Source organism: Microchirus variegatus (assembly GCF_963457635.1).
Source record: "Microchirus variegatus genome assembly, chromosome: 7".
In the NCBI taxonomy this organism is placed as follows: domain Eukaryota; kingdom Metazoa; phylum Chordata; class Actinopteri; order Pleuronectiformes; family Soleidae; genus Microchirus; species Microchirus variegatus.
The window spans coordinates 11,870,329-11,883,939 of NC_139808.1; the positions used below are offsets into that span (position 1 = coordinate 11,870,329).

The 13,611-nt window shown below is 44.2% G+C and overlaps 1 protein-coding gene across 1 annotated transcript in view; it reads left to right on the plus strand.

Moving 5' to 3' along the window:
* Positions 1-13,611, plus strand: part of ptprt (protein tyrosine phosphatase receptor type T) — a gene marked incomplete at its 3' end in the record, with an annotated part of 242,868 nt that overhangs the window by 22,828 nt on the left and 206,429 nt on the right. Inside the window, exon 2 of the mRNA XM_083892431.1 lies at positions 12,806-12,966. Within this exon, the coding sequence (XP_083748557.1) occupies positions 12,806-12,966 (161 nt within the window). The remainder of the gene's footprint in view (positions 1-12,805; positions 12,967-13,611) is intronic.

Consider the following 13,611-nt stretch of genomic DNA (forward strand, 5'->3'; position numbering starts at 1 on the left):
GCCTCCGACAACACCACTGACTTCGCCCAATAATGCAACATAGGGTTCTTTTAGCAAGCGGTGACCAACACATGATTGAACAAATGGTTCACGGCTCAAAGCATCTGCAACAGTGTTCTTAATCCCTGGAACGTACTTGAGATCAAAGTCAAACGCTGCCAGCTTGGCCACCCACCTTTGCTCACATGCATCCAAGCGTGGTTTTGTCAGGATGTATGACAGGGGATTGTTATCCGTCCAGGCGGTGAAGTGTTTCGCCTTCAGCCAATGACTGAATTTGTCACACACGGCCCACTTCAATGCTAGAAATTCCAGCCTGTGTGCAGGATAGTTCATCTGAGAACGGGACAATGTCTTACTGGCAAAGGCAACAGGCCTTGCGATTGTCTCACCAGGTGCTACTTGAGACAAAACAGCTCCAATGCCATCAAAAGAAGCGTCAACAGCAAGGATGAAAGGTTGGTCGAAGTTAGGATGAGCCAAGGTGACACCATGAGCAAGTTCATGTTTCAGAGTTTGGAACGATTCCTGACATGCAGCAGTCCAGTCACTTGGTGCCATAGCTGGTGGGGCAGATAACTTCTTTTTGAACTTCCCTCTTTTCTTGGCCTGAGATTGAACTTGCCGCCCTGAAATGAGCCTGAAGAGAGGTTTAGCTTTTGCGGAGCAGTCAGCAATGAAATGTTGGTAATAAAAAATCATGCCGAGAAAGGACCTGATCTTTTTCCAGGAAGGTGTAACACCATCATCTTCCATTAACTCTGCTTCTCCTAGATCAGTAATGTTCTTGACCTTGTCTGGGTCTGTTCTCACCCCATCTGCACAGATGATGTGCCCCAGAAACCTAACTGAGCTCTTCAGGAGATGACATTTCTTGGGAGCCAGCTTAAGTTTGTGAGATTTCAGACGAGAGAACACCATCCCCAGACGTTCAAGGGCCAACTCCTCACTGGGGGCAAAGACCATCAGGTCGTCCAAGTAGCAGAGCAAGCTGCTGAAGTTTTCGTCACCAAAGATTGACAACATCATCCGCATGAAGGTTGCGGGACTGTTACATAGACCTTGGGGCATTCTATTGTACTCATAGAGGCCAAAGGGGGAAGAAAAGGCTGTGTACTTCTTGTGTGCCTCATAAAGTGGTACATTGTAAAACCCAGAAGTTAAGTCCATGGTGGAGAAGAAGACGTTTCCCCCAAGTGCAGCAAGGGTATCAGCTTGGTGGGGCAGTGGGTGCGCATCTTTCACTGTCTTTGCATTGAGCCACCTGAAATCAGTGCAAATGCGCAGGCTGCCATCCTTCTTCCACACCAAGACGAGAGGCGAAGCGTACTCACTGTGTGACTTCTGGATTATGCCTTTCTCCTCCATTACAGTCAGTGCAGTCCTCAGCTCCTTGTACTGTGTTGGTGGCACTCTGCGGTAGGGCAGACGAAATGGCCTCTCGTCCACAAGGTGTATTTTGTGGACAAAGTCTGTAGCCTCCCCACAGTCCATTTTGTCCCTTGAAAAGACTGACTCATACTCCACGACGAGGTGCAAAAGCCTATCTTTCCACTGGTCAGACACCTCACAACCATCCAAGTCCAAATCTTGTAGCCCTAAACTGCTTAAGACCTCTTTTCTCTGCTCCGGTGACCTTGTCGGCACAGGGCCCTGCATAACACTCTGGACATTGAAAGAAACCTTTTCAGGTGAAGGCAGCTCTTCAACTGCGACACATGGGAAGACGTCTGCAATCTTACAGTTCCTCCTGAGAGACACTGCCTTGTCGCTAGGATTGATTAGTTTTAGTGGGACCCACCTATCGCCCCACAGAGGTGTAACAACACGACCAACCAGCACATTTCTGGGCCTTGATCTTGACTGAGTCGGTTCGACGATGACTGTGCTCCCTACTGACAAATGTGTGGATGCGGGCAGCTTGCCCCAGACAAGGTGTTCACGCAGAGGTTCAAGTGTAATACTCTGCCTTAACTTCACTGTGCCGACCTTGTCAGGCATGGGTCCTCCCCGCCATTTTTCAGAGTTGGAGAGCAGGGATAAAAACTGGCCACAGTCATCATCTGCAACGTTAAATGGAGCAACCATAAGTCTCCAATAGTCTTCGGACTTTTTCATCAAATGTATGAGTAGCTTGATAGCATTACTACCAACAATCATGTCGTCCGTTTGTCCAGGAATGACCAGTGTTGGGATGAGCAACTTGCAGCCATAGATAACCACCTCCAAATCACAAACTGCTTTTGGGTAGACATGGTGACCTCCTGCACCAACAACAACAATATCATCAGCAGGACTACTCTCCAGATCGGAGCAGTGTTGCAAGAGACGTGCAGCAGCAGATTCACTTATAGAGCAAGACATGGAACCACTATCAATCATAGCTTTCATTTGAACGCCACCTGCAACACAAACATCAGTGTAGAACAAGCTGTCAGACTTCTGGATTCTGTGGGTCGACTGGAAAACAACTGTCTTTCCAGCTGGTGCAAAGGAGCAAAGAGATTCATACAAAGATTCCAAGTCATCACTGTCACAGCTGGGAGACTCACCATCATGATCCACACTGTCCTCCCTAAAGTGCGGACCCACTAGTTTTCCGACTGCTGATGAATGGTTAAGGAAGTGCGGCCAGGACAAGCACGACTTGAGTGGTTTGGCGAATGGCACTGAAAGCAGAGCTTATGCTCACGGCAGTGAGCGAAGGCGGAGTGAGCAGCGTCACGACAGACAGAACAAGGCAAGTCATGTAATCCTTCAATCCTGGGACGCCGCGGACCAGACTGCCTGGTCGGACCCGACTGAACAGGTCTCTGCAAAAGCACCTTCTCCAGCATGGTAATAAGACGTTCCAGGGTAGCAGATTCTGCGGCCTGCGGCTGTGGTGGGTCCTGTCCCCCAATCAGTGGTACAGGTGGTGGAGAAGCAGTGTGCTGAATGTTCATTGTTACTTTCTCCTTGGCTACCTTGCTCACAGTGAACGACATGCCTGAATGATACTCACATAAGATTTCTTGGACTTCATGAGCAGTCCACTTGTCCATGGTCTTTGAACGAAAGGTCATAGAAAGCTCAGGAGTGGGACAGTTCTTTATGAACATGCGTGTTACCTCAGTGCCAGGACTCTCCAGCGTTTTGCCATGCTCTTTCAGGCGTTCAACAGCAATGTCAACGGCACGGTGTAGCCTGAGCCAATAGTCAAATGCCTCCTCGCCTTTCTCAGGCAGAGTGGTATAGAAATCTGCCAATGGAAGCGGTGAGCATGAGGCAGAGCCAAAGTGCTTTCGTAGGAGACCATAGATAGCCTCAGGGTCACGGGTGATGTCTATGTCACTGTTTCTGGTACCGACCCGGGCAACGTCTTTTGCCTTACCTCTAAGATGAACAAGGATCTCCTCAGCTTGTTCCTCAGGTTTCAGGTTACTCTTCTTAATATAAGACCTCATGAGGTCCTCCCACTCTCTCACAGACACAGTGTCAGAGCTCTCCCCTCTGAAGCATGGGGGATCTTTAAGCTTTCTGTGGGACACAAGCTGCACATGAGAAGCGTCAAGCATGTTCGAAGTAGACATGTCAGCGTTCGCTGGCGAAGTGGCAGCATTGGTTAAAGGAATACTCATAGGTGGGCTGAGTTGGGTTATAACATTCTGTACAACCTTCTGAGTAACATGCTGAATTACATCTCCCATCTGATTGACAATCTCATTAGCGAGGGCCTCAGGGGAAGGGATAGCAGAACTGGTGTGTTGAGGCACATGTGAATTACCCACAGGGCTTGAGGACACATCCCTACTGATCAAAGGGAACCCCGGTGTACCCACACTACCCCCCAAAACAATTCCACGACCATGTACAGGTGTCTCAAACTGTAAGAACCTAGGAGAACTCAACACTCCTCTCCCTCTGCCAACACTGAAAGGGGTGCTATCCACCTCTCGAATAATACTCATTGTGAAGAGAAAAAGAAAAAAAAAAAATGTACAATGTCACAAACAAAATTTAAATACTCAAAACGTAACAAAGCAAGTGCAAACGAACAGCAAGAAAACAATAAAACTCACTATATACTCTGACAGCTCAACTGGTCAAATAAAATTTCCACCTGAGTACCCAAAAGAGGAGCAGCAGCACTAAGAATCCCCGGATCGTGCTGAAGAAGTCACCGTCCAGCTGGAGATCGATGAGTCACGGCACCAATGTGACCTTTGTCATTAGGCTCTGCTGCTTTTAGGTACAAATTTCACGGAGGCAGTTGGATGGAGCACTGGACTGGTTTATTGCTGCAACATGGGACAAACACACAACCAGTCTGCTGTTAATACACATGACGTTTACTGTCGCTCGAACTACAGCGCATCATTCGACTTCTGATCGTATAGTGGCATCATTTGCAAATTACAGTTCACTAATCTCACATCAACACATCAATCACCTGCCAAGCTCCGTTTTTTGCATTTACATATTAAAACACACACACAACAACATTACACACTCAAAAGTGCAAATAACATACCTGCAACATGGGACAAACACACAACCAGTCTGCTGTTAATACACATGACGTTTACTGTCGCTCGAACTATAAAAAAAGAGGAGTTCCGTGTTAGTATACTCAAATCACGCACACTCTGTACTGTTCATAGCTAGCTTAAACACTGTTCGCACGTGTCGGTAGCTAACCTACACACTCTTTGCACATTCTTACAATAATTAGTCACAAAGCAATAAAACCACAGGTTTTAGCAGCGTTTCATTAGACAAGCATCTCATACAGTAAATGCCGATTGATTTTATATGTCAGGTGAAGCATAAATTACACGTACAACGGAGTTTTATGTCCGAGCGAACAGAACGACAACTTACCTACAGCGCATCATTCGACTTCTGAGCACTAAACAAGATGCGCAGCATTAAGTGCGGCACAGCCTTCCGCTGTAGATTTTCAAAATAAAATGACATTGGTTGTGGTCCCAAGTTTGACAGGAATTTACAATAAAGACAAGACATTATTACACCGTTACATATGTTCAGAAAGCATTGATAGTCCTAAAAGCTATGCATTTTTAATATGCTGGCGGTTGGGCGCTGCAGCTGTACTATCATGTTAACATTATTGACACAGTATTGTGGGTCTTAAAACCATTAACTTTGTGTTTGAATTAAGGTTGTTTTATCGCTCTGAATCACTCCTAGTTTGGGTGTGGCGATCTCACATTCCAGAGCTTTTGTTGCTTTTTTCAGCCAATCAGCTGACGATCACGGAGAATACACATGGCTAATTAATATGCAGTACAGAGAGTGTGTGTGTGTGTGTGCAGTGCGAAATTAAAGCGTGATTTTCATCAAAGCAGTCATCAACAAAAGCTTTGTTTGACAAAGGAAGACAAGGAGAACAGGACACTAATTGTCTGTGGCTGAACATCTTCACAATGACAGCGAAAGCACAGAGACTGCTGGTGTGTAGACTGTTAGCATTTTAAGCTAGCGATCTTTATGCTAACGTGTTAGCAGACTTCATCGTCACAAAAACAACAAACAGATGGATTATTCAGCGGCTGAAAGAGAGCAGGACGCACGCGGTAGTTGTCTGAGATGATGACGTGACGCCAGCACCGCGCTATACTGTTATGGGTGAGTTTTCATATAGTATATGTCCTGAGGGCTGTCGTCTCCTCCTTCGGCCATGATTCCAGCTTCGATAAAGTTTAAACATCAGGTTGTAGGCTACAGAGTGCGCCTTCAGCAGATGGAGACGCTGAAAAGGCTCACGGTGCCTACACCGCGGGCGCGGTTATTTACCGAGATAATAATTTTTTTTCAAATGAAGACGGTAATTATTATCGTCAAAATTTTTTATCGCGGGTTTACCGTTACACCGTTAACCGTGACATCCCTACGTAGCGCTCAGGGAAGGGAGGGGGTGAGCAGAGGAGCAGTTCTTTGTTGTAAATGTCAGCCTCTCCTCTAGATGGCACTATAAACTACTTACTTCACCTTTAAATGTAAATTACTTTAAAAAAAATGAATGAAGAGATTTCAGGAAACATATAAAATTGAAATACTCATGTTACTGATAACAGTGTAACAGCCAGTATAATAGTATAACAATTTATGGCCCACAAACCATCTTCCCTGCCTGACTATACCCCGAGAAATACCACTTTGACACGGGAGTTATTCTGCAGTCACGTGTTTAGTGACTATGTAGCATCATAGTCCAGACTGGATGGATTCTTGACACAGCTCCTTGGTTAGAAGATCCTCATTTCTACAGTGAAAGTTCATTATTTTCCATTGTTCTAGTCATAATAATCCGCTCTCACATTTTCATGGAGAGCTGCTTTTTAGAGGAATTTAACAGAACAGCAAGAGCGGAAACCGTCACGGGAGCTGCGTGAAAGACATTTCTAGGCCGCATGTGGACACACATGTCTCAACATGCCTTCAAATCTCTTTAAATGTCTTTATTGCAGGATTTGAAACCCCAAAACCACAGTCGAAATAACAAATGTAAACCGAGCTCTTTAGAGGCTGAAAGAACTGTGAGCGGGCCTCGCTCCGAGGATGTCTTAATCCCAAAAAAAAACGACAGACACAAAACACCCGATAAGGAGAATGAAAGTGATTTAAGCGCTACACAGCCCAAAAAAACCATCGCAGTTTGAGCAGAGACCCTAGGGAACCATTTGAGCACATCGCACTCTGTGAACATCTTGCCTTGATGTCCCGTTTCACCAGAAAATCTGAGGATGTAATTGATCTATTAAAGTGCGATTTAGGCTGTGCTTCTTCGTGCTTTGTTGCTGAAATTCTTTTCATTATCTGAGCCTTAAAACGACACTGTTTTGTCGAAACGTTTGCGATGAAGCTCATGCCGCTATTTCTGTTCCTCTTTTTACCTTTCCAGGCAGCTGAGAGAACTTGAAGTAACTGAAAGAGATTATAACACGCAGATTAGAATTGCTCTGCGACGGCACATGCTGTATAACAGTCTGACCTTTCTTATGTTTTCAATGTTTTTATTCAAACTGTTCAAGAGAAATAAACTTGCAAAACGAGAGCAAAAATACAAACTCAGATGGCAATTGACCTTCACCCTCTCAGTCTTTGATCAAACCCACTGAGTTCCCAGCCGATATTTCACAATGCTCGCCAGATCTTTCTTTCTTTGGAAAATTCCCTTTCACCGCCAGTTACTGGGAGAGCATCAACATTTGACTTTTTTTTTATTTTGTACAGATAAAAGGAGTCAGCCAAAAACAATGTAAACCAATGTAAGTACATTATGGAAGCTATTTACAAGGTTTGTGGAGAGTAACAGAGTTCTCTAGACACACACACACACACACAGAGAGAGATACACCACCTGCTCCATTAACTGTAATAGGGGTAAATAAATTAGATTTGGATGCTTTGAAAGCTCTTTTCTTTCAGCTCATAATGAAAGGCAGGCCACAGATGATCAAGAGATACTGAGAGACTGGGGAAAAGAGAGTTAAAAAGGCAAGGAGAGGTGAGGGAAAGAAGGATGAAAGGATTTTAAATGGATTTTAAAAAACAGAGACAGGGATGTAGAGGAAATATTGGACGGTGGGAGGTGGGATGGTGGATGAATTGGAGGAAAGTGATGGTGAGAGCATGTGCTCGTGTTCAGATGGATGAATTAGTTATTTGCATTTATGGTTTGCCCAGTTGCTGTGATACTGGCACTTCAATTATTGATTTGTTACTCATCAGATTACTGAACAGCCCCAGAGACAGAGGGGGAAGGGATGGGGATGCAACGATTCATCCCTCGCATGACATGATAGATAGATAGACGACGAGATGTAAAAAGGCCACAGCGAACGAGACGTACGGAGAGAGGGGCAGATGGATGAGGGGTAGATGAGCGATAGATGAGCGTAACAATAGGCAGAGGTGAAAAGAGAGTGTGTTGGTGGAAAACCAAATGAGCAAGAACAATCAGGGCATAAAGAGGAAAAAGTACCCCAGTTTGAGTGTGTGTATGTGTGTGTTTCTGCATGTGTGATGATGATGGGGCCATTACCCATTCAGGACACAGACCATATGGGTTCCTGTGTGTGTGTGTGTGTGTGTGTGTGTGTGTGTGTGTGAGACCTCAGGCAGAATTGTGTGCGCTAACTGTGTGAAATGGGCCAGGAACCAATGTGGCGATTGTGCGTCTGACTCTAGGGATTTCTTTTGCCTTGCCTTGGCATCATCACCATAAAAGCACGATGACGATGACGGAGATAATGCTAAAGATGAGCCATTTTACCCGACACCAATCTTTTTTTTTTGCACGTCTTAGGGTCATGACTGCTGCACAGCTGATGCTCCTGTCACTGTTCCCTTGCTCATTCTGTATGTCCATCCCTGTTTGTTCCTCTCTCTTTCTTTTTGTGTGTGCCATTTGCCCTTCATCTCTTGCTTTTTGTATGCACCTGTTACAAAATCTAGTCATAGAGATATTTCAGGTTGTGTGTGTGTGTGTGAACTGACCTATAGCCATCGTGGGATAAGTGCTATTGGAGATTGAGGCAGTGGACTGGAAGGAGATTCACACAGTGTAGGCTACTGTCGTGAGCAAGGCCAGACATTAAACATCTTTTTTTTTAGCAATGTAAAAGACAACCCAGGCATAAACATCAAACTGCATTCTAACTGTATGCTATTATTTAGAATATTTTCAGCAGCTCAGTGAAAAATGCTGAAAGGCAGTGCTTTTCTTTGACAATAATATTTTCACAACAAATTCTGCACATGGCTCAAGAGCATCGAAGCATTGTTATGCCACGTGCCACAACACATCAGCTGTTTGAGATGATATTGTGGTAGAGAGGTGTTTACCAGACTCCAACACATGCGTGAACACTTAAAAATATCCCCTTACCAGTGAGTCATGCATGTAGATGTGAACTCTTTTGTGTTATTTTAAGCCTGTATTCATTCACTCCATTGGCTTGAATGATATCCTCAGCAGGCAACACACCAGTTTGCTGATCCAGCACAGCAGCTGGGGGTTAAATGCTTTGCTCAGAGGCACTACAGTAGCCTGCTGAGGCTTCTGCCTCCTTTTGATGTAGAAAGCTGTGGAAAATAAAAGCCGAATCTTGAATTCTCTGCAGTATTTGTGAAAACAGCCGGTCTCGTGTGTCAGTTTGCGCTGGAGCGTTTACTGCACCGAGCTGACCCAGTTATTTTGATGTGTGTGTGTGTGTGTGTGTGTTTGTGTGAATGTGAGTGTGTGTTTAGGTGTTGGCGTTGTAGACAGATTCTCACATTAACAGATTGCACTTCCGTGACCTCACAGCTGGGGAACTATGTGTGAAATGAATCTCATGTGCATTTGTTACTGTATGTCGGTGTGTGTCCACGTTATTAACTGAGTGATGTGTGAATGATTAGAATCATGCTCGTCCGTGTGTAAAGGCCCCATTATACTTCTCCGACTGCGTAATGCGTTATCCAACGGCGTAACCACGGAGACCCCTCGAGCTTTCATAGTTCTCCGTCGTGGTGCCGGATACGCACACTGCAATTTCCCGCCCGATCAGTAGGGGTCGCTACGCAAGGTTGTTGTGCTTCTTGCTACAGTGCTCAATGGCGTCCGAGAGAGAAAGACTGTTGAAACAGTGGCCGTTTCTCACCTGAAATCAATATTATCTGTGTCCCGGAACGCAGTTTTAAGATCATTTGAGGCGAGAAATTGGCTATTCAGAGTCTAAACATGTGGTTTGTGTATTAAGATATGACGTATTTATAGTTTGGCAGTGACGTTGTCGGCGGTGATCAGCTCCGCCTCTGTGGACGCTCGGTGCGCACAGTGGCGGGCACAGAGCAGCGTTATCTCGGCCTGTCCTGAGGACCAATCGCAGCCCTTGCCGTCTCCATTTTCCCTTGACGGAGTGACGGACACAAAAATATTTTGTGCAGCCGGAGACGACGGAGAGGCTCTCCCACAGGCTCTCAGGCGATGTAGAGGGGTCTCCGTAACCTACGTAGAGCACTTTACGCAGGAATAAACATTGGGCTTTAGTGATATGTCCTCTAAATAATGGGTCTTCTTGTTAATATTTTTTGATCTATATTGTGTGTGGGATTCACACTTTAGGATACACATTGTGTGTGTGTGTGTCTTTTCACTACGGTTACAAATCCACTTACTGCATGTGTGAGTGAATGCGCATGCATGTTTATGCTCTTAATATCCGACATAAATAGAAGTCAATACTACCTCCTATGAGTTGCTGAAGGCTGTAATTACATGATTATACTAGTTTAACCCCACTTCATTATCGCTCTCTCTCTCTCTCTCTCTCTCTCTCTCTCTCTCTCTCTCTCTCTCTCTCTCACACTCTCTCACAAATATCTTTCTTCTTTTTTCACTTGACCTTATATTTTTCTTTGTTCTAAATGGGTGGCCAATATAATTTTGGAATTGATGAAGGGATTATCTATTACATTATCTTATAAGACTTGCCAAATGCAAATTATTTTTCTTACCTGATTTTGACCTTATTCGTACCCATGGTCTCAACACAAGTAAGGTTGGATAAAAGTCAGTTTTTCCAAATGGTTCAGTAGTTGCCGTGTGTCATCATCTAACCATAAGGTCAGCTTTTTGATCAGTAGCTCTTCTAGTCTGCATGACATTGTGTCCTTGGGGAAGAAAGTCTTTATATAAATACCGCTGTGTCAGTCGATTAATCACCCCTTATTTGTTGACTGTTATTTTGGTCTATCGCCAAATGAGTTGACACTTACTGAATACTGATATAGATGCTGATGTTTGTCTGGACTATTCCATTTTCATTGAATAAGTACTTGAATATAAGGCAAAACACTCTCATTTGTTATTGTTTGCAACTACAAGTAAGTATGATTTTAAACGTCATTTAGCAAATGTATGCCACTCGCCCCCTGCCTGGTGGCACTATTGTGGTGTGGAAGACTTTATAATAGCTATTTTACATTGGTATAAGCATTGGCATTTTGGTCAAATTATTATCTTGCACATACTTATCAGCTTCATAATAAATGCGTCATTAATCTTGAATTTTTAAGCTACTCTCCGGCTCAAACACATTTTCTTTTTCATTCTACATCAATTCAGCAATAGAGCTAACATGCACACACTGCTAGAAGCACACAGTCACACCTGCTTGATTCAGTATCTCTCCTCTCCTGCTCTCTTGCCAAATAGTCTCCCAGTCACTCAGTCCAGCAAATGGAAGTGAGCCAAATGGCTGACCCATAAAAGCTCTGTCCTGTGCCATAAAGCAGAGTCTAAAACCCACTTAGACTGTGGGTTGACAGAGAAATGTGTTTTACGTCGTGGATCAGAACCCCTGGAGTGTGGATACATTAAGATGTTGTTACACAGCTCTAGCAAATCAAATTGAGATGATTTGGTTCTATTTTCTGCACTGAATGTTGGCTGGACAGTGCAGCAAATGGACTCTGATCATTTCTGCAGCACATCAGTAGCTGAAAAAGACAAGAAATAAGATCAAGTCTTATAAAGTCCAAATCTAATTTATTAAGTCTTATAAATTATAAATTAAATAGTTGAATTATATTATATTATATTACTATTATATTATCAGTTGTGTATGACAATATACCACTAATCTACATACTATATTATCCTTGGTGTTATTCGACACCAATTCCAGTATAAGCTTTCAGCTCAGTATAAGGCCACATTATACTTCTCCGACTGCGTAATGCGTTATCGGTCTGCGTCACCACGTAGACCACTCGAGCCTTTATACTTCGTGGTGGCGGATAGGCGCTGCAATTTCCCTGCCCGATCATTAGGGGTCGCTGCGCAAGGTTGTTGTGCTTTTGGCTACAGTGAGCAATGGCGTCCGAGGGAGAAAGACTGTTGTTGTTGAAACAGCGGCCGTTTGTCACTTTTCTGTGTCCCGGAACGCAGTTTTAAGATAATTTGAGGCGAGAAATTGGCCATTTAGAGTCTAAACATGTGCTGTGTGTGTTAAGATATGACGTATTTATAGTTCGGCAGCGACGAAGTCGGCGGGGATCAGCTCCGCCCTCTGTGAACGCTCGTTGCTCACTGCACAGAGCAGCTTAGCGCGGCCTGTCCTGAGGACCAATCGCAGCTCTTGCCGTCTCCGCTGTCCCTTGACGGAGTGACGGACACTTAAAAAATATTCCGTGCACCCGGAGACGACGCAGAGGCTCTTCGACAGGTTCTGCGTCGACGCAGAGGACTCTGCGTAGCCTACGCAGAGCACTTTACGCAGGAGTATAAATTGGGCTTAAGATACAGATTAGAGAACATTTATTTCCAGTTTACCTGATAGAACTATACTTCTGCATTATTTAGGCCCAGTTTCCAACTGGCAAGCAATATGTTATTTTGACCAATACAGTCAGGGCAGTCCAGTAATCCCACCTATTGCAGCATTACCACCCAACAGTGACATTCCACTTACACCATGACTGCCCATTATGATCTCAGTGCTGCTTTAGTAGTGTTGATTTTATTTGACCAAATTCACCTATTTATGCCACAGGAACTATTCAGTAACACACACGCATGTTTCTATCTGGGTTAAATTTGCATTTTCCTTTACTGCAATGCTATGCATATAATTTGTCATTCCAGCTAGCTACCTTCCAAACTGCTACAACTGTTGATGTAACCATGAAGAACAGAAATTGGAATTGTAGTGTCTTGAGGACACTTTTACAGCATGGCCACCTGTGTTGAGTCACGATCCTTATCTAACTGTCCTTGCCTCCGTTCTTATCCTTGTGTCTGTCTCTGTAGGTTCATTCATGGTCGTGAATGCGTCAGGCAGGGCTTCGGGACAGAAGGCCCACCTGTATATGCCCACACTGAAGGAGAACGACACTCACTGCATCGACTTCCTTTATTCACTGTCCAGCAGAGATGGAGCCAGTCCTGGCACACTAAATGTCTATATCAAGGTACATGTGTGTGTTATGGAGTCAGTGAACGACTGACTGACAGTCATAATATTTAACACACCTCTATTCTTTGTTAGGAAGGGCGTGCGTCCATGCGTGCGTGCGTGCGTGTGTCTGTCTGTGAAAGACAGTGGCAGAATGACAGTCCAGTAAACACAGACCTCATCTAGAAGTCTTAAGTTCAGAGAATTTAATAGCGCTTTTGTAAAGAACGATTTAAAGTGGCAGACTTATTTTAGATATTGATGGCACAATTCAAACGACTAAATGCCGCTAACAAATCACACTAATGCGTAACACTTGATCAGATGCAGGTCTGTACTGAAAGACAGAGTGTTTCATATTGGGGTGTGAATCACTGATAAACACATGATTGAAATAGAGAGATAGAGAGAGTTGTGGACGAAGTGATATAATGACCGAGCAGTGAGGAGAAACCACATTTGATCACCATATTTGAGGATGGATTATGGAAAATAAGGACAAGTGAAGTGAAAAAAAAGCATATTCTGATATTTTGTCAATGGGGCTTATGGGTAGTAGGCACAACGCCCCTAAAAGACACAACTAATGGATTTAATTAAAATTGGACATGATATCTTTTAATTGGGAGCAACAAGATTGCCTCAAGTTTCTCGGATCAAA